Genomic DNA, 27,054 nt, shown 5'->3' on the forward strand with positions numbered 1-27,054 from the left:
TGTACACCTTTTTACACTGGAACCACTGTCAGTAGTGTAGTTGGAGCTTACATTTACTTAGAGCCCTCACCCTAATAATAAAGGCTTTGAATTAATGAACCATGAATACAAGTTTAAACAGCATTAACATACGGGCAAAAATATTATCTTAACTGCAGACAGCGCCCTTCCCTGATCCATAATGTGGTACTGGATACTGGAAGCCTAAGGGTTTGTGCTGCAGGGGGTTGGGCCTACTTGTCCCAGGGACAAAATAGACATGAAAACTTGTTGCCCTTGACCTCAAACAATATATCCTGGGTGTCAGGCTACAGAAATTCCACATCCCGGAGTTATTAACAGAGGTGCCCAGTTAACCTCCTCCTACTATCTGTATATTAAATAGGATTTAAATTCATCTCCAATATGTTTTCTGAAGGCTACTTTTGCAAAATTTGAGAGTTTCGATTTTGTGTTGTTTTTTAGGCTGACACTGGTCTGTATCGGGCTAAATTTGGACTTATACTTGAGTGTCTTTAGGCTTAGGATGGGTTTCAAAATCTGGCACCCCTATGAGAAGCGGAGAACCAAAACGAAGGTGGTAGGGCGATGACAAGGCCTGACACTGAAGGAGAAGGAATTGAGAGGCACCCATGTTTAAGAGTAGTAGGGGCTGAAGCGGGCAGTGACTGATGCCACAGGAGAACCTGGAGGCACGTGCTTGGGCGAACCCGAAAGAAAGAAAAACCTCAAACGAGGCAGTGAAGGCAGAAACCCTAAGAACCGAAACAAACCACCCATAGACCTGGTGGTCACTAGGAGGAAGCAGACAGCACCTATACCACTGCCACAGACGGCCGTGGAGGAGGGTCCTAGCTACAGGCAAATGGCAGCTTTACGTTTCTTGCAAATATTGAGGTGGTGGCACAAGGGAGAGGTGAGCAGGGACACGGCCTGAGAACCATGGTGATAAGGGAGCACAGATCGGTTAGGTGATGGTGGCATAGTGGGAAACCTGTGTTTAGGTAACCAAACATTGAGTCAATGAGGTTTGCTCTGAGGAGCCACAAGCTTCACGATGGCAGAGACCAGAGAGAGGTACAGAGAGTGTAAACTGAAGCCTGGATTAGAGGGATGAAGTGGAGGACCCCCGAAAGACTATGGTTAGTTGGGAAATTAGAGGCTACTTAAATAACAATAAAACCCTTAAAACCATATCAGCAGGGATGTGTGTTCACCGGGAGCAATAATACATGGCTAACAATATATGGCAGCAACTTCACAAGAAAAGCTGCACCTGAATGACCATCTATGGCATATATAGCTCCTAAACCTTAAACTAATAAGGCAAACACTGTACATCAAGGGTTCTATAGAATACATGTCTTTGGGGATTGTAGTACGTCTAGAGACATGGCTGCATGGTGTTTCCCTTAAAAGAGGCAGACTGTCCTGAGGGATGTTCCTTGAATACCCTTAAATCCATTTTGCTTGAATACATGCGAGATCAAATTATCACTCAAGTCTCTGAAGGTTCAAAAGGTTTAGTAATGTGGTAGCCCTTAAGCTGCAGTAGACTCTACCTCCTCCTATTGTGGAAAAGAAGAGCTACTCATGAGGTAATTTTGCATATTCCATTCTGTAGAAAAATGGATGAAAATGGTCAGTGTACAGTTATTTTCAAACCGTTGCCACGTGGCCAACATTATACACCCTCCCCAATGTTGTGAAGGCAACAGTATGCATACCAGAAAAGAGATCTATGATGTTGTCTTCCAAGCAAAACATCAATGGACCTCTCACAGTGTGAATGGATGCAGTGTAGCATTGATACCCTTCATCATGACTGGTAGACCATTTTCTGGCAATAAGAAATTGTTCAGGAAGCTGAAATCATCCATGGTATGGCACTTGGGGAAGTGTGAGAAGAAACCTCTCTTGGACCATCCTGAGGTATCTAAAGAAGGTTCAGAGTTGCTTGGGTAGGAGCATAGTCCATTTGCTGTCCTGACTCATGCTTGTTGGAGAACCAGACAGCTCTATAAAATCACAGATCCTAGCACAGCAATAGCTGTGATGTTTTCCCCCCAGAATCCCTCAACGATGGAACAATTAAACTTTGGTGTTCTCAGAAACACTGTCCAGAAAGGACTAGCAACAGAATACATCTGGATTCATCTCTAAACCTAAAAATGAGCAGAATTACATACAGAAAAAAATAGCCCCCAAAAACTGAGGAAAAGTCCGGAAACTCTGAGCTTAAAACTCTACTTCCCCTCACAGAAAAAAAGGTTTCAAAACGTTGCAAAGGGTAACAAATGTAGACAACCATAAAAACACAATCATTTATTGATAAACAGAAAAGAAAGGGTAAAACCCTGTGGTCTGAGATCCTTCTCAGAGAGCTAGAAAAAACAGAAATGTGGGCCTAAATAAATGCCTCTATCCTGCCTGCTATGGTTGTTGTGGTGGTCCAATGGCAGCTTTGAAAAAATAGCGCAGTTATCCTTTCTATGTTAGATTGTAGGTCTATCATAAATAATAAGAGGAAATGGAGAAAGGTTCCTGAGGCACACAGCAGCTACATATTTTAACCAAATTGGTTGTTTATATGGGATTTTAATCATTTCATTTTTCTGCACATTAAGTTTTTAAAAGTGCAAAAAAAAACAACTAATTTTGTCTGTTCACAGCTCTCTCTTTAAATGCATTGAGGAGCTTTCTCCCCGCTTTGGAAAGTGTTCCGGGATACAGCAAATGGGTGGGACAAATCTGTGTTAATGAAGTTCCCTTGAACAGGCATGACTGAGCTCTTCATTTCCTTAACATTCCTTAGCTGAGGCATTCTGTGCTCCGGGAACTCTGCCAGGGAGCACATGTCCTCTTGCCCCTGCACCAAATGATGAACACATCGTATAACTGGGGGGGTGGGGGGGGGGGGGGGGGGTGGGGGGGGGGAAGAGCTGCCTCATTAACCATTAATTTCAGTAGGCCCAGGCAACTGCCTCAGTTAAGACAGAAAAAGGTTTCCTTATCATGAAAACTTTAATCACCTAGCAAGGAAGGCAAACTTTAATTACCACAGCTAAGGGGAAAAAGAATGAGGCAACCTGTCAATAAGGAGAGGATGGGGCTATAAAAGGGGAATTTTCCATTAATGCTGGGGTCTTTACATCACTTCTTTCTGGGCAGCAAACTAGGCAAAACTGAAAATATATTCCTAGAAGGGGAACTTGACGTCCTGGACCAATGAAACTTTTCTCTTGACTGTATCAGTAACTGGAGATTGAGAACTGCTTAGGAGTGCTGTAACCAACCTCAACAAAATGAAAAGCCTGTTTGATCTGAATGTTGTGATGTGTATCTGTCACCACTTACATCAACAGACGGACTAAAAATAATCAAGCTTAGAGTTCACAGTTGTCTACAACCACTGCTCTCAGGTATGGTGGAATTCAGTGGCTAACCTTCTATAGGTGAGACAGAAAAACGAATATAACAACTTTACCAACATGAAAATTAAAGTGGTCATTTCAATTGAACCCTAAATGATTTGCAGCAGGAAAAACTTTGTGATCCAAGTGTGGAGAGGAACTTCATTTGAGAAACAGATTTAAAAGTCACCAAATCGTAAATGACAGCAGTCTTTTCCCTACTTAGCTGCAGCCAGCTCTGAGGCCTCGACTGACAAGACTGATGTCATTTGGGCACCAATGAAGGAAAGAGAAAAATTGAGTGGGTGGCTCATCAATGCTGGCATTGTTCAACTGTAGTCTGCATACCTGTGGAAAAGAATAGCAAATCAATGATTTCAGTTTTTAGGTCTCGCCTAGGCAGTGCATGCGTCCTGTCTTTTCAAGACATGCTGTAGCTAAAATATGGGTTCAAGTACTGACCATCTTTGTCATTGATTCAGAGAAGGGGGTGGTGATGAACAGAGTGTCTGAATTAAGCAGACCACTCTTACCCAGTTCAAAGATCAGGGCTTGATCCACCACCGTTATTTAGCCCACTGCACCATCCCAGCTCAGAACCTGGCTATATGCAAATTAGTCTGTCCCTGGCCCAGTGCATCATGGGAACAGGGCAGACCAAACTACCAAGCCAATTCTTCACCAGAAAGGAGACAAGCTTCCGGGGACCGGTTTCTGGCATTGCAGCCGTCGTCGGCCCGGCTTGCTTGAATCCTGATGGTGCAGTGAGCAAGGGACTCATGTCTGAGTATACCCTGCCACACCTATAGTGGCCAAAAACGATTCAGAGAAGGGGGTGGTGATGAACAGAGTGTCTGAATTAAGCAGACCACTCTTACCCAGTCCAAAGATCAGGGCTTGATCCATCACCGTTATTTAGCCCACTGCACCACCCCAGCTCAGAACCTGCCTATATGCAAATTAATCTGTCCCTGGCCCAGTGCATCATGGGAACAGGGCAGACCAAACTACCAAGCCAATTCTTCACCAGAAAGGAGACAAGCTTCCGGGGACCGGTTTCTGGCATTTCAGCCGACGTCGGCCCGGCTTGCTTCAATTCGGAGGGTGCAGTGAGCAAGGGACTCATGTCCACCATAAGCGTGGAAGGGTATACTCAAATGTGAGTCCCTTGCTCATTGTACCATCAGGATTCAAGCAAGCCGGGCCCACGACGGCTGAAATGCCAGAAACCGGTCCCTGGTAGCTTGTTTCCTTCCCAGTATAAGAATTGGCTTGGTAGTTTGGTTTGCCCTGTTCCCATCATGCACTGGGACAGGAACAGACTAATTTGCATGTAGCCAGGTTCTGAGCTGGGATGGTGCAGTGAGCTAAAAAACGGTGATGGATCAAGCCCTGATCTTTGGACTGGGTAAGAGTGGTCTGCTTAATTCAGACACTCTGTTCATCACCACCCCCTTTTCTGAATCATTTTGTCCACCATAAGCGTGGAAGGGTATACTCAGATGTGAGTCCCTGGCTCATTGCACCATCAGGATTCAAGCAAGCCGGGCCGACGACGGCTGAAATGCCAGAAACCGGTCCCCAGTAGCTTGTTTCCTTCCCAGTATAAGAATTGGCTTGGTAGTTTGGTTTGCCCTGTTCCCATCATGCACTGGGACAGGAACAGACTAATTTGCATGTAGCCAGGTTCTGAGCTGGGATGGTGCAGTGAGCTAAAAAACGGTGATGGATCAAGCCCTGATCTTTGGACTGGGTAAGAGTGGTCTGCTTAATTCAGAAACACTGTTCATCACCACCCCCTTTTCTGAATCATTTTGTCCACCATAAGCGTGGAAGGGTATACTCAGATGTGAGTCCCTTGCTCATTGCACCATCAGGATTCAAGCAAGCCGGGCCGACGACGGCTGAAATGCCAGAAACCGGTCCCCGGTAGCTTGTTTCCTTCCCAGTATAAGAATTGGCATGGTAGTTTGGTTTGCCCTGTTCCCATCATGCACTGGGACAGGAACAGACTAATTTGCATGTAGCCAGGTTCTGAGCTGGGATGGTGCAGTGAGCTAAAAAATGGTGATGGATCAAGCCCTGTTCTTTGGACTGGGTAAGAGTGGTCTGCTTAATTCAGACACTCTGTTCATCACCACCCCCTTTTCTGAATCATTTTGTCCACCATAAGCGTGGAAGGGTATACTCAGATGTGAGTCCCTTGCTCATTGCACCATCAGGATTCAAGTAAGCCGGGCCGACGACGGCTGAAATGCCAGAAACCGGTCCCCGGTAGCTTGTTTCCTTCCCAGTATATGACTAGCTTGGTAGTTTGGTTTGCCCTGTTCCCATCATGCACTGGGACAGGAACAGACTAATTTGCATGTAGTCAGGTTCTGAGCTGGGATGGTGCAGTGAGCTAAAAAACGGTGATGGATCAAGCCCTGATCTTTGGACTGGGTAAGAGTGGTCTGCTTAATTCAGACACTCTGTTCATCACCACCCCCTTTTCTGAATCATTTTGTCCACCATAAGCGTGGAAGGGTATACTCAGATGTGAGTCCCTTGCTCATTGCACCATCAGGATTCAAGCAAGCCGGGCCGACGACGGCTGAAATGCCAGAAACCGGTCCCCGGTAGCTTGTTTCCTTCCCAGTATAAGAATTGGCATGGTAGTTTGGTTTGCCCTGTTCCCATCATGCACTGGGACAGGAACAGACTAATTTGCATGTAGCCAGGTTCTGAGCTGGGATGGTGCAGTGAGCTAAAAAACGGTGATGGATCAAGCCCTGATCTTTGGACTGGGTAAGAGTGGTCTGCTTAATTCAGACACTCTGTTCATCACCACCCCCTTTTCTGAATCATTTTGTCCCCGGTAGCTTGTTTCCTTCCCAGTATAAGAATTGGTTTGGTAGTTTGGTTTGCCCTGTTCCCATCATGCACTGGCACAGGAACAGACTAATTTGCATGTAGCCAGGTTCTGAGCTGGGATGGTGCAGTGAGCTAAAAAACAGTGATGGATCAAGCCCTGATCTTTGGACTGGGTAAGAGTGGTCTGCTTAATTCAGACACTCTGTTCATCACCACCCCCTTTTCTGAATCATTTTGTCCACCATAAGCGTGGAAGGGTATACTCAGATGCGAGTCCCTTGCTCATTGCACCATCAGGATTCAAGCAAGCCGGACCGACGACGGCTGAAATGCCAGAAACCGGTCCCCGGTAGCTTGTTTCCTTCCCAGTATAAGAATTGGCTTGGTAGTTTGGTTTGCCCTGTTCCCATCATGCACTGGGACAGGAACAGACTAATCTGCATGTAGCCAGGTTCTGAGCTGGGATGGTGCAGCGAGCTAAAAAACGGTGATGGATCAAGCCCTGATCTTTGGACTGGGTAAGAGTGGTCTGCTTAATTCAGACACTCTGTTCATCACCACCCCCTTTTCTGAATCATTTTGTCCACCATAAGCGTGGAAGGGTATACTCAGATGTGAGTCCCTTGCTCATTGCACCATCAGGATTCAAGCAAGCCGGGCCGACGACGGCTGAAATGCCAGAAACCGGTCCCCGGTAGCTTGTTTCCTTCCCAGTATAAGAATTGGCTTGGTAGTTTGGTTTGCCCTGTTCCCATCATGCACTGGCACAGGAACAGACTAATTTGCATGTAGCCAGGTTCTGAGCTGGGATGGTGCAGTGAGCTAAAAAACAGTGATGGATCAAGCCCTGATCTTTGGACTGGGTAAGAGTGGTCTGCTTAATTCAGACACTCTGTTCATCACCACCCCCTTTTCTGAATCATTTTGTCCACCATAAGCGTGGAAGGGTATACTCAGATGCGAGTCCCTTGCTCATTGCACCATCAGGATTCAAGCAAGCCGGACCGGCGACGGCTGAAATGCCAGAAACCGGTCCCCGGTAGCTTGTTTCCTTCCCAGTATAAGAATTGGCTTGGTAGTTTGGTTTGCCCTGTTCCCATCATGCACTGGGACAGGAACAGACTAATCTGCATGTAGCCAGGTTCTGAGCTGGGATGGTGCAGCGAGCTAAAAAACGGTGATGGATCAAGCCCTGATCTTTGGACTGGGTAAGAGTGGTCTGCTTAATTCAGACACTCTGTTCATCACCACCCCCTTTTCTGAATCATTTTGTCCACCATAAGCGTGGAAGGGTATACTCAGATGTGAGTCCCTTGCTCATTGCACCATCAGGATTCAAGCAAGCCGGGCCGACGACGGCTGAAATGCCAGAAACCGGTCCCCGGTAGCTTGTTTCCTTCCCAGTATAAGAATTGGCTTGGTAGTTTGGTTTGCCCTGTTCCCATCATGCACTGGCACAGGAACAGACTAATTTGCATGTAGCCAGGTTCTGAGCTGGGATGGTGCAGTGAGCTAAAAAACGGTGATGGATCAAGCCCTGATCTTTGGACTGGGTAAGAGTGGTCTGCTTAATTCAGACACTCTGTTCATCACCACCCCATTTTCTGAATCATCTTTTTCATTGGTTCCTAGTACTGTCCTTTGTAAATGCCACCTTTTACCTGGTGAATACGCTTAGTACTCCCTCCTTTTGGTATTTTGCATCCTTCCATGTGGACTGCTCTGGTTAAATGTGCTCTTACTCTTCAGGTTATTTAGGATACTTTGAAAGCACGCTTTTTTATAGGCTTGCCTCTGCTCGTGTTAACTGTTCCTGTTTTGTTGACTTTGTGCACCAGCTTGTTCCATTTGTGTTCACACACTCTTTTTGTTTTGTTGCAGAGTGCATGAGTTTTCCTGGCACAGCGCGGCACCAGCTTCATGGATTCCACGTTTTATCTTTTACAGACGTTCGCTCTCCTCCCTGATATTTACAGGAAAGAAGCAGTGAAAAGCGCTAAGTGACGTGCCTTAAGGAGTGGTGACAATAACGCTTGTTTTCTTTCCCATCAAGATCCCCAGGGAAATTGTATACAGGCACCAATAAATGGCAGCATCTTGTTGGCTTTCGCCATTGTCTCAGCATTTTATTTTTGGAAGGCATGGCGAGAGACGAAGTTGCGACTCGAACCCTGTTCCCCAGGTTAGAAAGTTGGCATCTCTGATTGTTATGCCACATCCTCTCTCCGAAACAATTGGCATTTTTGGGAGGGATGTATCTCCTTTTCCCTCACTGAGTTACTCTCCATGCATGTAACCACCCTTAACCCCTTCCTCCCTCTTGTTTTCCTAAGCAACCCTGGTGAGCGCATGGGGAGGGCGTTCCCTTGATTACACAGCAGAGTAGGAGGTGAACGCTGGTAATGTGGATAGCGCTTTACTCTATTTCAAGGCCCAAAAGGAGAGCGCGAACACCCTGCATTCCTTCAATTATGCAACAAGGTCAGACGTGAAGCATTTGCAGGAGTAACACTATTGGCTTTCCTATGTGCATGGTGGGATGTGGCGTACAGCGGCAGGGTGTTTTGAATGGGTGTACTGAATACCAAGTTCATGTTATCAGGTGAGACTTGCTTGTGAGGTAGCAAAGGGGTGAGAAAGTAGTGCGGTTATGGTGTAATATTACGCATACTGGCTCAGCCAGGGGCTTGCGTAGTGTAGGATTAGTTGCTTTGTTGTTGTAATGCCAACTTTTCTGAATCTGGGCATTTACTCAATATTAATTATTCACATATAACACTCCTCACCCACGGCTCCATAATGCAAGTATACCTATTACTAAATCTTGCAGCTGTTAGGTTTGATTATGTGAAGCATTTCTCCATTTGTTAGGCGCGTAAGCAGGTGCCACTATGGATAGCGAACACCCAGTCTCTTTAGCTATGTCTGGCCAAGACGCCATAAGAGAGGAAGACCCGTAAACGAATTTCCACAGGGTAAGAGCTTTTGCAAATCATGGTGTATACTTAGTGTGGCCAGATTTCTTGTAACGTGAGCTCCTCAATGTCTTCAATACTTTCAGTGCATTTTGACAGGTGAGCGACGCACTGCGTCAGTGGTTCCCTTGCTGTGCATATTTTTCCTTCTTTAGTAAGAGTTAAGCATTAGGACGCCCTTGGTTAGCTGCATGCTGTAAAAATACAAGATGTATTTACTTAGTGTTGAGGGTTTCTTTATGCTGCACAGCCTTGACTTTAAATTGTGCATGGGCACAAAAAATCTAGGGATACTGTACAGTCAAAACGTTTACGGTTATGTTTTTTGTTTGCCATGGCTAGTTGGGCTTTACAAACAAAACGTGCTCAGCTCAGAAAACCATTGTCGTTTTTTTTTTGCAGTTTTATACAGCCGAACTCGACTTGCAGGAATTAGAACACGTTACATTAGAACTAGTTACGTTTCACAAGGTCACTTTTTTTGGCACATTAGGATGAAGTGATTTGCCTAAAATTAAAGTCTCCCTGGTTTGAAAGTCGGGAGTTCCGACCATAGCACCACATTCCCTCCCAGTAGCAGATATGGGGTGGCCTAAGTTTTTATCTTGTGCCATGAGGATTTATGTTTTAATCTTGGTGTCAGCAATTGACCGTAAGTCATGTAATTCTGTCTGGTAAGAATTGTAAATATATGTGATCTAAAATATATCAATGCTGTCTAGTGCTATTCCTTACCCACTCCTCGTCATAGCTTTGTCTCGACAATACTTTTAGTAAATTTACATTTAGCAAGGTCTCTGAAGTACAAGTTGGTGGTTATATGCTGCTAGACTCATCTAGAGAAGAGCTGACTGACTGGGGATGTCAGCTGGTCCCGTGAGCCCACTGACGCATGCATCAGACAAGCAAGGGGGACAGGGTTGCATGCCCGGCTTGTTTCTCAGAAGGCCCTCCCCTCAATGGTACAAGAGCAGAATTAAACGAGCCTCTGCCAATTTTTACTGAAGCGATATGCTTAGGTCACAGAACCCTATTTTTACATGTTTCCTAAAAGTGCAGACTTGAAAAATTGAAGCTGTGTAACACTGTTCAGTAGGTTAATACACACACTTAAGTGTATACCATTGGTATGCAATTTGGAGGACCATTAAATATGAAATAATAGCAGCTATCAAGCATCTACAGACATTTCAGGATGCTGTGTTCGCATCATATGCATTAAGAAACAATTGAATTGTCTTTGTCGTCTGTTCAGAGAGGTCGTTTATCTTGGTGTTACATCCTTTATTATGCCAAGAGTAGGTTTATCATTGTACCTTATGTCACTATTTTTTCATCCAGTATCATCTATACCTTCACATCGACTGCCTCTATCATCTCTCCCTTTCTCTCCCACTACCCCCCTCTAATCTCGTAAATCCACTGCCCCTCTCTTCCTTCACTCATACTCCCTATCTCCTCTCTATACTGCCTGCTCACACATGTTACCTTCCTGTATCTCCTCGTGCTATGCACTAGTCCACCTCTCACCTACCTCCCCCTCCGAGTGCCCCTCCTACTGGTCTCTCTCTCGCTCTCTCACTCTCTTCCCGCCGCTCTCATATTGTTTCACTTCAGGTCTTTGAGCACAGTTTCTTTCCCGTGCCTTTTCAAGATTTCCATCCTTCACACCCAAGTTCTCCCCCTCTTCTTGGGGTCTCTTCTGTGTACAGAGGAGAACCTTCTTTATTGGTCTGTGGCCTGCTCTCCCCTTCTTTCTCACACACTATTTCTGCTCCTCTGTCTGGAGTTTATTGACCAATTTGTACACAAACTACATATCCCTCTCTATCTTCCTTTCAATGTATTTACCATGCCACATAATTCCACTACACAAATACACAACACACCACACAATTCCACTATAATCCCAATTCATCCCACATAATTCCACTTCAAACCACATACATCAACTCCACTACAAACCAAAACACATGGGTACAAGACATTATTTACAACGCCAATCACTAACTCTCGCAAATGCAAGATGATTGCATTGAAAATGCTTGCACCATGTGATGCTGATCCTCTGTAGCTTGCAAGTTTTGAAAAAAAAACCTTCCGATTGGTTTATGATCTGTGGATTTAGTAATAATTCTAATGACTCAATCGGGAGAGATGAACTGCAAAATAATAAGTACAATATCAAACGTAGTTAGTATTTATGTATGAAATTACATTATATAGCCTTGGTGAAGAACATATTACTTAACTCAAGGAAGTATGTATTTTCATGGAAACTACCAGCCTGCTTATTCATCTTCTCTCACAATACTCCCATATCCCAGGATGGAACTGGCAATATCTTCAGTTTAAGCAACTGATGATAGGCTATTCCTTAAAGGCCCTTCCACAGAGTTGCACTAGTGTTATTCAAGGTGAGAAATTAAATGAAATGAAAATACATTTATAAAGCGCAATGGCTACCTTGAGGCCTCCCAGCGCTACGGACGGGGCACAGAAGGACAGAGGAGATCAGTTAAATACAGTTCTTAAAAAGGTGCGTTTTTAGGAGTTTACGTAATGCTAGACAGTTGGGCTCCTTACGGAGAAATAGAGGCAGGACGTTCTATTGAGTGGCAGCATTGTGAGAAAAGGAGCGCCCGCCGCATCTGGCTCTGTTTATTCTAGGGGGTAAGGCCGGAAAAGAAGATGTCAAACAAAGGTTTCTGCTCGGACAGTACGGGGTGATCAGAGATTGGATAACAGCAGGGCCCTTCTTCCAGAAGGCCTTATGGGCCAGGCACATGGCATTAAACTGAATCCTCTCCCTGATCGGCAGCCAATGAAGGCCTCCTAAGTGCTGGTTTTGGAGATTGCCGGCGGGGAATCAGAAGACTTTCATAAAGTCAATGCATCGAACTAATACTGAAAATTATGTCAAATGCCTCCTCTACACATTTAATAGAAATGGACCAAATGTGTGCAATTCATTAGACATATAAAATTGCTAAATACAATTAATAAATCCAACTTATAGTTATTGTGCTCCAAGTATGTAGGGAAAATAGAAAAACATGGCTATGAAAAATAGTATAAATTATTTACCTTTCACAGTATTTTCAAAAGAGCAGGATTGTGCAGATGCAGCTAACTCTTTTTTCACCACGTTTGTAGACACAGCTGTTGATAAAAGAACATTCAATGTATTAAACAGGCTACCTTTTTATATACAGTATACAGACGCATCAATCCTGGGCTCAGTATTCCTAATTTTTAAACATGTCTTTTCTATTAAAGGGTGCAATGTGTTACAATATTAATGCAGTCTACAACAAACCACTGCAATGCACAAAGCAGTGACAAAGGAAATTGCTCATCACCCACATTAAATTAATTCACCTTATTCTTATCAGAGCAAACATATTTAGCATTTCGCTGCACAAACACAGTGATAACAGATTCAACCAGTTAGGACATCCAATTTTCCATTGTGGGAGCTCAGTACTCATTTTCTTAACAGAATGTTTTACAGTTGTCTAGGTTTCCTCAAGCTGCAATGTGAAAAAATTAAAGCTTCCCTAATCATCTTGTCTCTTATAATTGTCAGGTGGTACTAATGGGCTTTTACAACTACAGGACTATTTCATGAATCTCAATTAAACATGAACAACCATAGCTTAAATTCTTAATTATACTTACATTAAATGCACCACTTAAGGTCAAATGGATGATAGGAAAAGCTAGATTGGGAAGTGATTATTGGCCATGAGCAGGCCTGAGCTGGGGTGCACCAGATTCTCACTCCTTAGGATACTTAAATCCTCCCATGAATTCATCCCAAAAGTTCCTTTTTTGGCCCTGGGTTTCCAACTTCTGTGATAGCAACCTGCTAAGGTAGCATACATGGTTTCTGAATTAACTTATCCAATTGATTATCGAGCCCAGGAAACGCTATAATGGTAATATATATGCTGCCACAGAAGTACATACATGGGACGTGTACTATACTCTAGCAGTTTACTAAAAAATAAAGATAGCACAGCAAACTTACTACAGCCACTGCAAAAACCTAAACTGTTTCACTAAGAAAAGAAAACCCAAATATTTATTTTCCAAATACTGTTTCTTGTTCTTGTAAATCTGCTGATTTCACTCAAACAAAAGTTGAGGCACATGCTTTCTCCAAAATTAAAGTGTTGTAGTGGTAGGACAATAAGCAGAGAGGTGGTGTAGATCATGTAAACAAGCACAGGGAATAATCCATTTCACCAAGGAAAGAGATGTGGATAGTGGCTCAGTTGCAGGTCCTGACTGAAAGTGTCATGGGTTCTAATCCTGGCTACAACACTTGAAATTGACATTTGTATATGTACACTAACTAAATGTCTGTAATAAGTGTACTTCAGTAATAACATGATCAAAACCCTACTGAGTTAAGACACAGCTCTGGCCATCCCACCACACACAGAACTCTGTATTCTGGAACAAAAAGAGATCAGTGTCCATACTGTTCTATTTACTACACCTCATATTTCAGATGAATCTGTTAGAATGAAATATGAGGGCACTTAGGGCCTGATGCGGTTCCATGGAGCTAAGAACTCCTGTAAGATGCACAGACTAATTAATTATCTGAGCTACAAGCTCAATGAACAACTGTGGGATGTGGCACACTGGTGATTTGCTCACTGTTTTAGTTTGGCTGTCAGAGTAGGAGGCACAATGGTTAGAAACAACATGGGCTAAAGTCCCTGTCTAGCTCTATGATCATATTATTTAAGTCTTTTTAAGAAGCAGAGTCTGAGAAACTATCAGTCCTGTAAGCACACTCATAGAACTTGTGATCTTACAGTATATGCCAAACCTAGACACTACTTGTGGCACAAGACTGCTCTAGCCATGCATGTTTTGTGGAGGGTTACCGCTGAGAAAAATACTGGACTGGCCTGGGCACAGAGTGATTACCGCCATGGAATCTTAAGGTGTTAACAAGGCACCCAAGGAAAGACAAAAAATGAAGCACTAATCAAAATGAGAAATTAGGTTTCAAGACAGAACATTTGGGCTTCGCAGCCTGTTGAACATGAAGCTAATATGGATCTTGGGGATACTGGGATGATTCGCAGGCATCAAGAATTGATTGAAGGGCAGATATTTATTACTGTGCATTACAGCTTGACTGAGGCAATAGGTGCCACTTTAACAGGAGCACTGGAGAGTTTGGGAAAACATTTTAAGAAACCAACCACAAATCAGACATTTCCCACCCCATTCTTGGACAAAGAAGAGCCACAGGCAGACAAATGCACTAGAGTTACAAAGATAGAAGACCACACAGATGAGGTCAGACTGCTCATTCTGATGCATTTGAAAGGCTAAAGAAGACTTTTACGTTGAGCAGAGAAGGTTTTCATTTCTTCAGCAAGTCAAGAGAAGCAACAGCCTGACAGGCAATACAAGCCAATTTTTGACCACAGAAAAATGCAAATGGAAGAGTCCATAGATTTATTGGGACATGAAAGAACATGATGAAAACTCATTCTGTGGATGGGTTTGAAACTGGCAACCTACGGATGGTAAGGAGAAAAGAAAGCATAAATTAGTTTCCGGACAGGCAGACTACGATTTCAGATATGCAGAGGCACCTAAAGAAGAGCGATTTCCCTGAGGTGCTGGAGTGGTTTGGGTGTGTGACTCCAAAACGATTTGTAGAGCCATCTGATTGCATGAAGCAATGTGTTGGCAATTCTGAGTCTAAGATCTCCCATGTGGTTCTGAGCATGTGGACTATGAATCTGCATGTCAGAATCTGCCCCACATGCAGAGGGACTTGATCTTGAAGAGATCGGAAGGATTAGTGTGCCTGATTTTCAGCCTGAATGTGAGAAATGGATAGAAGGCAGGGCTTTAGCCAAAAAAAAGTGTGACGTTGATGGATTTATTGTAGCTTTTTTAACGTCCTTACAAAGAGACAACTGCACTGGACTCCAGTGTAATATAACAACATTTTGTTGCAACAGATCTGGGGCCTTAGCAGGCCTAAGATATATTTTACAAAGAGTTTGTGAGAATATGCCTGACAATTTACACATAGTACTGAAGATGGATGGACTGGGACATTGTTGCACTAATTGTTTAGTACACCAATCCTGGTGTACTACTAGGTGCATAAAACTGCAACGCTGTCACTCTTGTGCTTGAGGAAGATCTTCACAACTTGCGAAATGGCTAAATCTCTCCCTGAGCACAATGTGTATACACTTGCTATTGCAGTATCCATGATGGTCCATATTAACTTTATTCTGGCATGGAATTGGCAAGGCTTTTGTATTTGTCACTGCAAAAAAGAGATCAAAAAAGGTCAGAAAGAGATGTGTCTAACTGTACACAGCCAGCCTTAGAGAGGGCTTTCTTACTAGAATTACATGTCTTTTGGGTATACCCCCACAACTGAAGAGGATCACTAGATCAAGATGACCATTACATTGACTGTAACAATCTTATTACAACTGAGCATCATAAGAAAATCAAGTGAGCTTATTTATTTTAAAATAGGATAAAATATGAAAAAGGGTAACATTTAATTTAACAAAAAGTGTACATTAAAAAGGGTAGGGTTATAAATCTGTGGTGTTATACCTACATGAAATAGAGTGACCACTTTTGGAAGGAAGGCAGCTACTGTACGAAGCACAAGTTTGTCTGGGTAAATATTAAGATAAAGAGGCTTGGATGACAAGTCTTGGAGCTCACTGACCCTCGGGGCAGGTGCTATTGCCAACAGGAAAGCAGTCTTGAGTGTAAGAAGCCCTAGGGAGACATATGTAAGGGCTCAACAGAGCGCACATCAGGAACATTAGGACCATATTTATGTCCCACTGAGGCATAATATAAGGAGAGGGAAGAAAGGAAAATGCTACTTACCAGTATGCATCTGTTCTTGGCATGTAGAGCTGCAGAGATACACACTGTGCATAGGTCGCCACCTAGTTTTGGTCCCGGATGTTTGCAGTTGTTTTTGTCCTGGAAAGTCTTCGGAAGTCACAGGATAGGTGACTCCTCCTTTGGATCATATTGCGCATGGGCATCAGCTCCAAACTCAGATTTTTTTTTTCCGCCACCGAGCTCGGATGTGTTCCTGCACTCTGGGTTTGGAACTGATTTTCCTTCAGCACGCAATCCTCACCAACTTCAACTGTATTGTTTGGAACACGTTTCCAATCAACGCTACTCTTCAACTCCGAAGTCTTCGATTCCAGTCGACGACGAAGGCCTTCGGGCCTACCCAGGCCTCATCTTCCAGCTCATGGAAAGGACGCCATTTAAAAAATTTCCTCAACTTGGGTCGAAGTTTCCCCACACCGATCTCCATGAGGTCTGCAACCTTTGCCTCTCACCGGAGCACGAGGCCGGAGACTGTTCTGCTTGTGCCTCCTTCCGATCCAAGAAGACGATTTGGGACCGACGAGCTCGAAGAACAATGGCTCGCTCGTCAGCTTCGATCCGAGACGACATCTTCCAAGAAGACGTCGACGCCCCAGAACAGGAGCAAGAACATGGCGTCGACAGCAACCCCGAGGCCGAAGACTCAGACGTTGAGGACATCACTCCAGCTCAGCTAGTCGTGAGTACACACGTCGACCCCAACCCTTCCTCGACACCCTCCTAAAAGGCTTCGGTCACACCCTCACCTTCGTGCCGGGGTGCACACCGAGACTTCTTCCTATGCCCCGCCTTCGAGCTTGGCAAGGAAGCCTAAAAAGCCTTTAGGCGACTCGAGACAGCCTACCCTCTGTGCCGGCGCACTTCTACCGGCACCGAAAAAGAAGCCATCTTCTTCCTACACACCAGCTGCTTCCACATCCAAGCGCTCGGCGCGGAAGACTAGCAACCCTTCAGAAACCAATGTACAATAGGAAATTGGAAAAGGGAAGGTTGGTCAGGCAACGAAAGAAAAGCAGAGATTACAGAAAGATATCCCTTATCAGCGCCCAGAGCAGAGCTTTGCTGGGCAAGGGAAAGGACAAACAGGAGAACCTGGGGAATGAGGGAAGAAAGGGGAAAAAGCGGTCTTTCTGTTCACCATGACACATATTTTGCCCAACGGCAGGAGTAAACCGTCTTGGTGGAGGGACGCCTGTCTGCCAAGATAACGTTACAGACTTTGGGAGGATGGTGAAATGCTGTCAACTCTCAATCTCTATGCAAGAAGGCAGAACACTGACTGGTTCGGGTGAAAAACGCTCCACTGCATCAGAAGATCCTCCCATATGGGGTAGACTGATCGGAGGTCCAATGGCCATGTTCAACAGCTCGGAGACCAGACTCTCCAAGCCCCATTCGGAGCCACAAGGATGACTTGGGCCCAGTCATTCTTGACCTCCTTGAGACCTCTGGACAGGAGTGGTAAGGGCGAAAAGGCGCACAGGAGGCCTGAGCTTCTCATAAGACAAAAAGCGTCTCTGAGCGAGAGCGGACTTGGAAACTATAGCACGCAGAACTGCTGACATTACGAGTTCTCATCAGTGGACAACAGATGTAACCAAGGCTGAAAGAGACCTTGTACCACCTCCAAATGGAGAAAACAGTAGTGATCCAGGAGGCATCGTTGGCAGAGTTCATCTGCTCTGGCATTCAGAGAACCCACCAAACAGTGACCCACCAGGGATATGCCCTGCTGTTCCAGCCATGTCCAGAGACACAGGGTCTCTTGACAGAGTCCACAACCCCACACTGCTTTGTTTGTTGCAGTACCACATGGCGGTGGTGTTGTCCGTGATCACCTACACTAGCTTTCCCGGGATGGAGGGTAAAAAGGCTTTCAATGCCAATCGGATCGCTCGGAGCTCTAACAGGTTGAAGTGGGGGTCGGGTTCTGCTGGAGAACAGAGTCCTCTGATCTCCACCTCTCCCAGATGGCCACCCCATCCCAGGAGGGACACATTTTTGCAGTTCCCTCTGAGATCTGGACCATGTCAGAGATTCCCCTGATGCTTTGCTCACTGGAACGTGAGATCCCACTGCAGAGCCCGAATTTGCCAATGGGCATGTGGCACCAGCACGTTGCCGGAGGCCCAGCAGCCTCACCAAAATGCAGGACAGAAGCTGAAACATCGTATCATAGCCTGAATATCCTGGACTTGCCATTTGGGAGGATAACAAACTGAAAGTGTTCATGGCCCATAATGTGGGCAGGCAGGACGGGGATAGGGACAAAATATGCGTCCTGCAAGTCCAAGGCTACCATCTAGATAGCACCTGAGTTAGAGCAAGCATTTTGAACTTCTTAAGAAAGAAGTTGAGAAAGTACAGGTCTAGGATAAGACAAAGCCCTGTGTCCTTCTTGGGTACCAGAAAGTAACAGAAATAAAAACCAAGATACTTCCGGCATCAGCACTCTCTCTATGGCTCCTTTGGTCAAACAAAGCAGTCAATTCCTGGTGGAAAAGAGATAGGTGGTCCTCAGTAAGCCTGACGTTAAATAGGTGAGATGGTGGGAGGGGTATTCTCAAATGGGAGGTAGTAGCCCCTTTGAACGATCTGTAAACCCACCTGTCGAATGTTATGGACTGCCAGTGGAGCAGATGATGGGGAATCATGCCCACCACCAGGTGCCCATGACTGGGAGGGTTAAGAGGTGGAGGATGATTGAGAGGTGCGGAATGGAGGGGTGGATGACCAGACCCATGGGGCCTGTAGGAAAGGCTGGAAAGCGTGTGCGCTGCAGTGGAAGGACGGGTAAGGACGGAGCTGTACGCCCCTTCAATGGCCAAGAAAGGATGATTGAGGGTGACCAGGGACGATGGAAAGGTCCAAGGACCTCTCCGTAGCCCTGTTGTCCTTACAGGGTCCAAGGTTGAATCTGCCTTCTCTTAGACTATACTGGAGCGATCAAAGGGCATTTCCATGAGAGAGGGATGGACATCCCCTGAAAAGCCAGTCATTCTCAACCAGGCATGGCGCCATAAGGACACCTTCAATGAAATGGCTCTGCTTAGTGAGTCGGTGGTGTTTGGTGAGTGGGTGGTGGGTGACAGGTGCCGCAGAGCTTGAAGATGGCCTTCTTGGAGGACATCCCTGCCACACCAGGAGGTAATACCTCAAGATTTTGTCAAAATGTAGAAAAAACGTAGCCAAAAAGCTTCTGAGGGGTAGCTCTTCCCAGATCTGAGCTGAGTGGCGCTGTAAGACAAGAACTGACTCCAGCACGCCTGGATGGTGCCTATACAGGCATGGCGATTGACTTCTTACAGCGCCAGTCAGCTCAGATCCAGGAAGAGCTACCCCTCAGTCGCTTTTTTGGCTACGTTTTTTTGATGTTTTGTTGAAATCTTGTGAGGGCTTACCTCCTGGTATGGCAGGGATGTCCGCCAAGAAGGCCAGCTTCAAGCCCTGCAGAGCCTGTCACTGAGGAGTAGCTTTTCCAGATCTGTGCTGACTGGTGCAGTAAGAAAAGTACTGACGCCAGCATGCCTGAGTGACATCAATATAGGTATGGCGAATGTAATTTATGGTCCGTATGATGCCAACGACGCCACGTGGAGCCGAATAACACCACCTACTGGCATGACGAGATACTGCTAATGAAAGATTTCTAAATCCAGTCTGACGTCTGGGGGTACACTGATCAATGCACAGGATTCACTAATTCAATGAACCATTAGACATTCATACAGACAAGGAAAGCAATGAATCTTCTGCCGACACAGGTGGGATGCCAATTGGGCCAGAAATTGTTTTGGGCAGCCTTCTGTACTGTGAGCAGTAGTACCCTGTAGTGAAACAAAGTAAGTATATGCCATGTAAGCACAGAGAACATACTACTACTACTAACCCTTGTTCTTAACGGCTGCCAATATCTGTACCAAGGTCAACATCTTGAATTTCTGTAAAGAGACTGCACATCTCACTAGAAAGCAATTGGAATAGTACCCCTTCCAGGTACAGGTTTTATGGCTGGCTTAAAGGAGGAATCTACGAACCTTTCGGATGGAGGCTGAAATACTGTAGTTGAGAATGGTTGTTTGGTTCATTATAGGTCTGCAATTAAAAAATGATCAAGGAAACCCAGACTTCTTTAGTGATTACAATCAAATGATAGCAATGTAGAGAAACTCGCTCCCACCACACTAACAAAAATGCATCATTTTCTTAATAATGCAATAGGTTCAACCTATATTTGGCCAGGAACACAATGACATTGCCAGCTTCAGGTAGACAGCGTTGTACTGGTTCATTTGGCTCTTGGATGCCAAGTAAACTGGGGCCAAGTCCTTATACAGGGAGGCAACCACGATGACTAAGTGAAGTTTCTCAGAAACCAAGGCAGACATTGTGGGAGATCGGTATGCGGAGAATGGAGTTTTGTCTAAACCTCTTGAAGACCTGTGGCTACATAAAAAGCAAAGGTCTGGAGATGTGATAAGCCTACCAAAGCATCAATAACAAATCTTGGTGGATAAATCGGATTTATTTGTTCATTGCCTGGATTAGCAAAGTATTTCCTGGAGGGGTACAAGTGCCCCGCCTCGCTGGCAGCATTCTTGGTGCCTATGTCAGGATCCTAGTTAGGGTCTACTAGCCTTCACATCTTATGCATAAGATTTGGCACTGACATGTTGAGATGCCAAAGAGGTTCAGGAGGGGAGTGCTTAAAGAGACAAAAGCAAGCAATGAAGCTAGAGTGACAAGTGTCACAGTCAATGCTTTTCCCTGGAACAAACGAAAAAACCAGGCCAGACTCACTGAAGCTCGCAGAGTTGCTTCAGAAGATAAAAATGATTCCAACAAGTGCAATGTGACAATATTTTGGAGGCTTTGCATACCAAAGCGATGTACTCTGTACCTGCTGAATAGCTTCATTCTCTGAGTGACTGAAATATAAAACATTTCTACCAGTGGATAACAGTGGCAAACTAGGGGGGGTACAGAGTTACAGAGTTTGGTTTGGCATGCCATGTCACTTGCATTTCTTCCTACACTTATTCACAACTTCTGACTTCTGGGAGGTAACAGAAACTTAAAAAGACTTTCACCTTATTTTATTTACACCTCAAAGGAAGACATGGGCATTTCACTTGCCCTTTTAAAAAAATGTAAAGATCTTTATGCCCGAGCCCAAAATAAATTCTGCAAAAGCCCTTGGACGAAGAGGCTTTAAGACCAGAGTGAGAAATGATCACTAAGAAAAAAGTGGATCAACATTTCATTCTCTGGTGATTTTGACTCACTCAAAGGAGTGGGTCACACCCCATTCTCGGCCAGAACGGATAACAGATAGCGGACGTAGTTACTATAGGTAGAGGGGATCCCTGTATCAGCAGAAAGCAGTTAAGTCCTCTGATGGAACAATTGATTGGTTTTGTGGCTATATTTGGTGTAGTCAGAAAGCGATGTTACTATTTTTCTAAGAATTGTAATTAATATATATATATTTTTTTTAAGCAGATTTTATTGAGTTTTATAATAAAAACACAGGGTAGCATACAGTGTTATTCTGCACATTGTGCTAAAGGTAGTGAGCATTTTTCAGGCATCAGTTCTGCAACTGATAAAAAGAAGCTGCTGGAGAACCATCTTTGAACATGCCCAAGGACTATTATCTGACGTTATAGCTCTCTGTTATATATTTACTTATCAACTAAAACAAACCCTCCTTTTAGGAACTAACAAGGCAGCCTATCTATTGATCAGTTGTGTAGGGAACCGCAGGCAGACCCTTGCCTGTCTCTGGCGTGAACCCTGCCAGTGGCCTAACATGGGGCCATGGGCCTTTGCAGAAGGTTCAATGACATCTATTTAGTGGAGTATGGGATTCGCAAACAGTGCAACAAAAGGGTACCTATTTTTCATTATGACAAGAGAGGGCAGGAGTCCTTAAACCACGCCCACTTTTGGCTCATTTCATTTTATTTGTTAGGACTTGGAGACAAAGTCTGTAAATGCTTAAATGCCACCTACAACAGATTTTTCTCTGTTGTCAGTCAGAGAACTTCAGGTTTGTGGAGCCCACAATGCACAAAGTGTTAATAAAGTCCCCATCCTTCAATCAGATCTTATTTTTTTTATTTTTCTTTCGGTTTGCAGACCTCTGCAGACAATTAGTGCAGATTTATCTATCTTTTTAAGAAAAAAACTCATTGAAGGCCCCCCAAAAACACTTCTAAATGCCAATTTCTTGGAACCACCTCGAGCCTGTTCTGATCCCTTGCCACATTCTCCTACCAGTCCCGAAAATGTACAAAAATTGCTATGGTGAAACCAAATAGAATGAACATTTTTCGGTAGTTTTGCGAAGATTCATAAAACGGCTCCAAAGTTATTCTGAAAACAAAAAATACTTTAAAATGTAAACTCTGACGTAATATATATATATATATATATATATATATATATATATATATATATATATATATATATACATATACATATATATATATACATATATACATATATATCTTCTGTATGTCTCCAACCACTACGCTAGTCACACTGCATGACGTGAGCTGGCCTGTCTTGGTTCCTGACCTACGGCATGCCTTTCTGTTTTATCTTCCCAGAGTCTGAGCTGTTGCAGCTACCCTTAAGGCGTTGGTCCACTATGGTAGTAAAATTAGCTCTCTTGAAGCACCTAGCAATTTAGGGACAATTAAAAGGAGGGGCCGATGCAGAGACGCGGGCATGTGACTGACGAGGCGCCAGGACAGGAAGACAACATACAGCACGGCTTGTGACTTGGTTGGGAAGTCCAGTTAAGCCAAATGTTTTACGAGCCTGCAAAAGTGCATGGCTGGTAAAGACCTGTAAGGTTCAGAAAGACAAAAATGCAAACACTTTTTTCACTGATCGGAGTGATTGATAAAGTCCATTGTGAAAACTGTCAGAAATTAAGAATTTTTTCCTTCATGATTGGTATGAGTTGAAGCAAACTAGTGTGGATATTTGCCTCCATTTTGGTTTGGAACTTTTTGTAATTTTGTGTTTAGTCTAATCTATTCCTGCCTACATTTCTTAGTTAGTGGGCCACTGGTAAATGTGAGCTATGGGGATGAAGCTTGAACTGTTGATTGGATATTTAATAAATTGGAAGTCCTTCACCAGTGCTTTACTGGTTTTGCCTATTCTATTTCAGTACTATTATGGCACCTTTTAAAACATTATTTGACTAAATACCAGCCCACGTTAGCATAGGTTGGTTGGTTGTAACTATATTACCATATTAAAATACTAAACTATACTAGCACAACAATATAAATGTAAATTGTACTATGATAGTATTTGGATGGATTAATTCAAATAGGGATGATGATCCCAATCCCACAAAGGTCTATGCAAATCAATAATATTCTTCTTGTTACATTGTTGAAAACGCTTAGTGCCCCAAAAATGAAAAGAATAAATGGCCAGGAATCTCTGGAGGACCTAACTCTAAAAGGTGAAGGACTGGAAATTAAATAAAGTATAAGTCTGAAACTTCTGACAAAATAGATTAGCGGTTCCTTCTTCCCAAGGCAAAACATAAATCAATTAAAGCTAGTACATTGCTTTTTTTAAATACCTCAACGGTAGCCATAAATCCAGCAAAGAACAAGCAGCTGTGTACTAGGAGGGGAACAAACATACTTAGTATTGGGACAAGTCCGAACTATAGAGACCATGAAAATAACTGTAAAAACAAGAGGAATTACGTAAATGTGCAGGTGAACATCTACACTGCTGAAATGGGAACATGGCAATCAGGACCCTCTAACCACTTCTCAGTGATTCCCATTTCCCTAGTAATATCCTCCATTATAAATGATTAAACTCCTTCCTGATGTTCCCGTCCCAGTCGACCCAAAATCGGGGATACATGTCAAGGGCTAGCTGATTCTGAAGTGCATGAACACTACCAAATTAATTTGTTTGTGATTGAAAGCAGCACCCAGCAGCCTACAGAAGAATCGAAATTTGCCTAGCATTTGTAACGGTAAGTTTCAATTCTATTAAGGACACGGAGGCGAGGATTATGCTTTTCTTTCTTCGCATTTATTACAAATTAGAAAACACAGCAGCCTTAGAAAAGCTCATAATGCAGAGAAATGCTTCAAAACCAATAATAAAGCATTTTTTGTTATATAACTCAAGGAAAACAATGTCTCTGGGACTACAACTCCCATTACAACGATATAACAGTCCGAAACAGAAGTCCTTCCTCTATGTCCACAATCCATAGATAGGCAGTCCTTTCTCCCTGTTCCTCCTCTTTCTTCGCGTAAGTTACGCCATCAGTTCATTGGTCTGGCTTGGAACCATCATTTCCTAACAGAAGAAACAGAACTGCGTCAGCGTCGTAACGGACAATTCAGGATTTCACAAGTGAGTCAACTATGCAAAGTTTCAGATTTAACCATGATGGAAAATTTCAAAAACCTGATTACTTACTGCCATACGGGGGGGTGTCGCTTGACGATATACTGGGTGGGATAATCCTCGCCTCCGTGTCCTTAATAGAATTGAAACTTACCGTTACAAATGCTAGGCAAATTTCGATTCTATGGCAGGACCGGAGGCTCAGATTATGCTAGTTCAAAGCTTACTTACCACCAAGCTTGCAATATCCACCACCGGCTTAAAGTAAAACCTCTTAAAGGTGGAATCGGAGGACCAGTCCGCGGCCCGCATCAAATCCTCTAAACGAGCCCCTGCAGAGAAAGCCTTAGAGGCCATGGCCCCTCTGGCAGAGTGAGCTCCGAAACGTTTAGTATCAATACCTGCCTCTTGCATGACCCAACGCACCCACCTGGCTATGGTGGGGGAAGAGACCGCATGGTGTGGTTTACGCAAGGCAATTAACAATTGTCTCTCGCCCGGAGGGCGAATGTCCCAAGTCATATCTTCATAAGCTTTCAGACACTGAACAACACATAGCTTCGGGACATCCATGAAAGCCGGGTACGAAATCGTTCTAGAAGCCGACTTTGTGCGGCGACCAATTGTGAATGTGACACCATCTGGTGAGAACACTCGTGCTGAGACATCTAGAGCACGCACATCTGACACTCTCCGGCAGGACACCAAGCACAGCAACATAGCCAGTTTCGCCGAGAGTTCCTTGACCGATAGGTACCTGTTAGGTTGCCAGGACAAAAAAAGATTCAAAACCAAATTGACGTCCCAAAGGACTGAGTACCGGGGCTCTGGTGGCAACGCTAGTCGGACGCCCCGCAAAAGTCGGCATACGAAAGGGTGTACTCCGATCGGAGCACCGTCAACTGGGTGATGCGCCGCCGATATAGCGGAACGCACAGCATTAATTGTGCGGTAGGCAAAACCACCCACGGCCAATTCCGTCAAATAATTCAGCACGGGTACGAGTCCTGCGACCAAGGGATCCAAACTCCGTCGAAGACACCAACGCACCCACTTAGACCAAGCGGATTTGTAGCGCTTCGACGTACTGGCAGCCCAGGCCTTGGATAACAGACCTTCAGCTGCTCTCGAAAGGCCCGGGAGCGACCAACGTCTCCTGAAAGCCTCCATGCCATGAGGCGGAGAGAGCCGTGAACGATGAGAGGATGAGGATCCCGATCCGGGTTGAGGAGCAGGTGAGGAGACCGGGGGAGTAGGATTGGAGAATCCCAGGAAAGTTCCAGAAGAACTGGAAACCAGACTTGGTACCTCCAGAGCGGCGTCACCAACACCAGCTCCACTTCCTGCCGGCGAACCTGCGCCGCCGTCCGCATCACCATCGAAAAAGGTGGAAACGCAAAGGGCTTCTCCTTGCTCCAGTCCTGGAGAAACGCATCCGTGGCCTCTGCCAGCGGATCCGGCCTCCAACTGAAGAATCTCGGGAGTTGGTGATCCAAGCGGGACGCAAACAGGTCCAGTGAAAAAGGACCCCACAGCCCGTTGAGCCTGCGAAAGACCTGGACATCCAACATCCACAGACTGGAATCTCGAAGGTACCTGGAGTGCCAGTCTGCCACCTGGTTGGCCTGACCCGGCAGGTACTCCGCCGTCACCGATACGTGATGATCTAGGCAGTAATCCCAGAACTGCTTTGCCAAATTCGCCAGTGTACGGGACCTCGCGCCCCCCAGGTGGTTCACGTACCGTACTGCCGAAACATTGTCCATTTTCAATAGTACGCACGACTTCACCGAGTCCCTGGTCCAGCAGCGTACCGCAAAGGAACCCGCCAGAAGCTCCAGACAGTTGATATGCAACTTCTGTTCCTCCAAGGACCAAGTGCCGCCTGTTGAATAATCCCCACAGCGCGCTCCCCAACCGACTCTGCTGGCATCGGATTCGATGACGAGGTCCGGGGAAGAACCGAAAATTGCCCGACCATTCCAGGCTTCCATGTGGGTAAGCCACCACAACATTTCTTCCTTGACCTCCTCCGATAGGGGAACCATCTGGTCGTAGGACACGCCTCTGCGCAGATGATAAGCTTTGAGGCGCTGGAGGGCCCTGTAGTGCAGAGGGCCCGGAAAGATGGCCTGAATCGAGGACGACAGCAGGCCCACCACTCTGGCAACTTGACGCAACGACGTGTGAGACTTCGCAATTGTCTGTCGCAAGACGTGCTTGATCTTGGACATCTTCCGGGGCGGAAGACTCAGGGAAGCATTGACGGAGTCTATGACAAACCCCAAAAACTCTACTCTCTGAGAGGGTACTAGAACCGACTTGTCTCCATTGATGACGAAACCGAGCTCTTGGAGTAGGTCGACCGTCCGGTCCAGCTGAGAAAGCAAGCTGTGTGGACATTGCGCCATCAGTAAAATGTCGTCTAGATAGACAATTAGACGAATTCCCTGCGCTCGCAAGAACTCCACCACGGGATG

The 27,054-nt window shown here is 44.9% G+C and overlaps 1 protein-coding gene across 4 annotated transcripts in view; it reads right to left on the minus strand.

Annotated features, from left to right (window-relative positions):
• Positions 1 to 27,054, minus strand: part of NFAT5 (nuclear factor of activated T cells 5) — a 956,760-nt gene that overhangs the window by 142,813 nt on the left and 786,893 nt on the right. For all 4 annotated transcript variants that reach the window (XM_086945726.1, XM_086945727.1, XM_086945728.1 and 1 more), the window contains one exon: positions 12,329 to 12,403. In XM_086945726.1, the coding sequence (XP_086801852.1) occupies positions 12,329 to 12,403 (75 nt within the window). The remainder of the gene's footprint in view (positions 1 to 12,328; positions 12,404 to 27,054) is intronic.

Source organism: Lissotriton vulgaris, chromosome 12, assembly GCF_964263255.1.
Source record: "Lissotriton vulgaris chromosome 12, aLisVul1.2, whole genome shotgun sequence".
NCBI classification, from domain to species: domain Eukaryota; kingdom Metazoa; phylum Chordata; class Amphibia; order Caudata; family Salamandridae; genus Lissotriton; species Lissotriton vulgaris.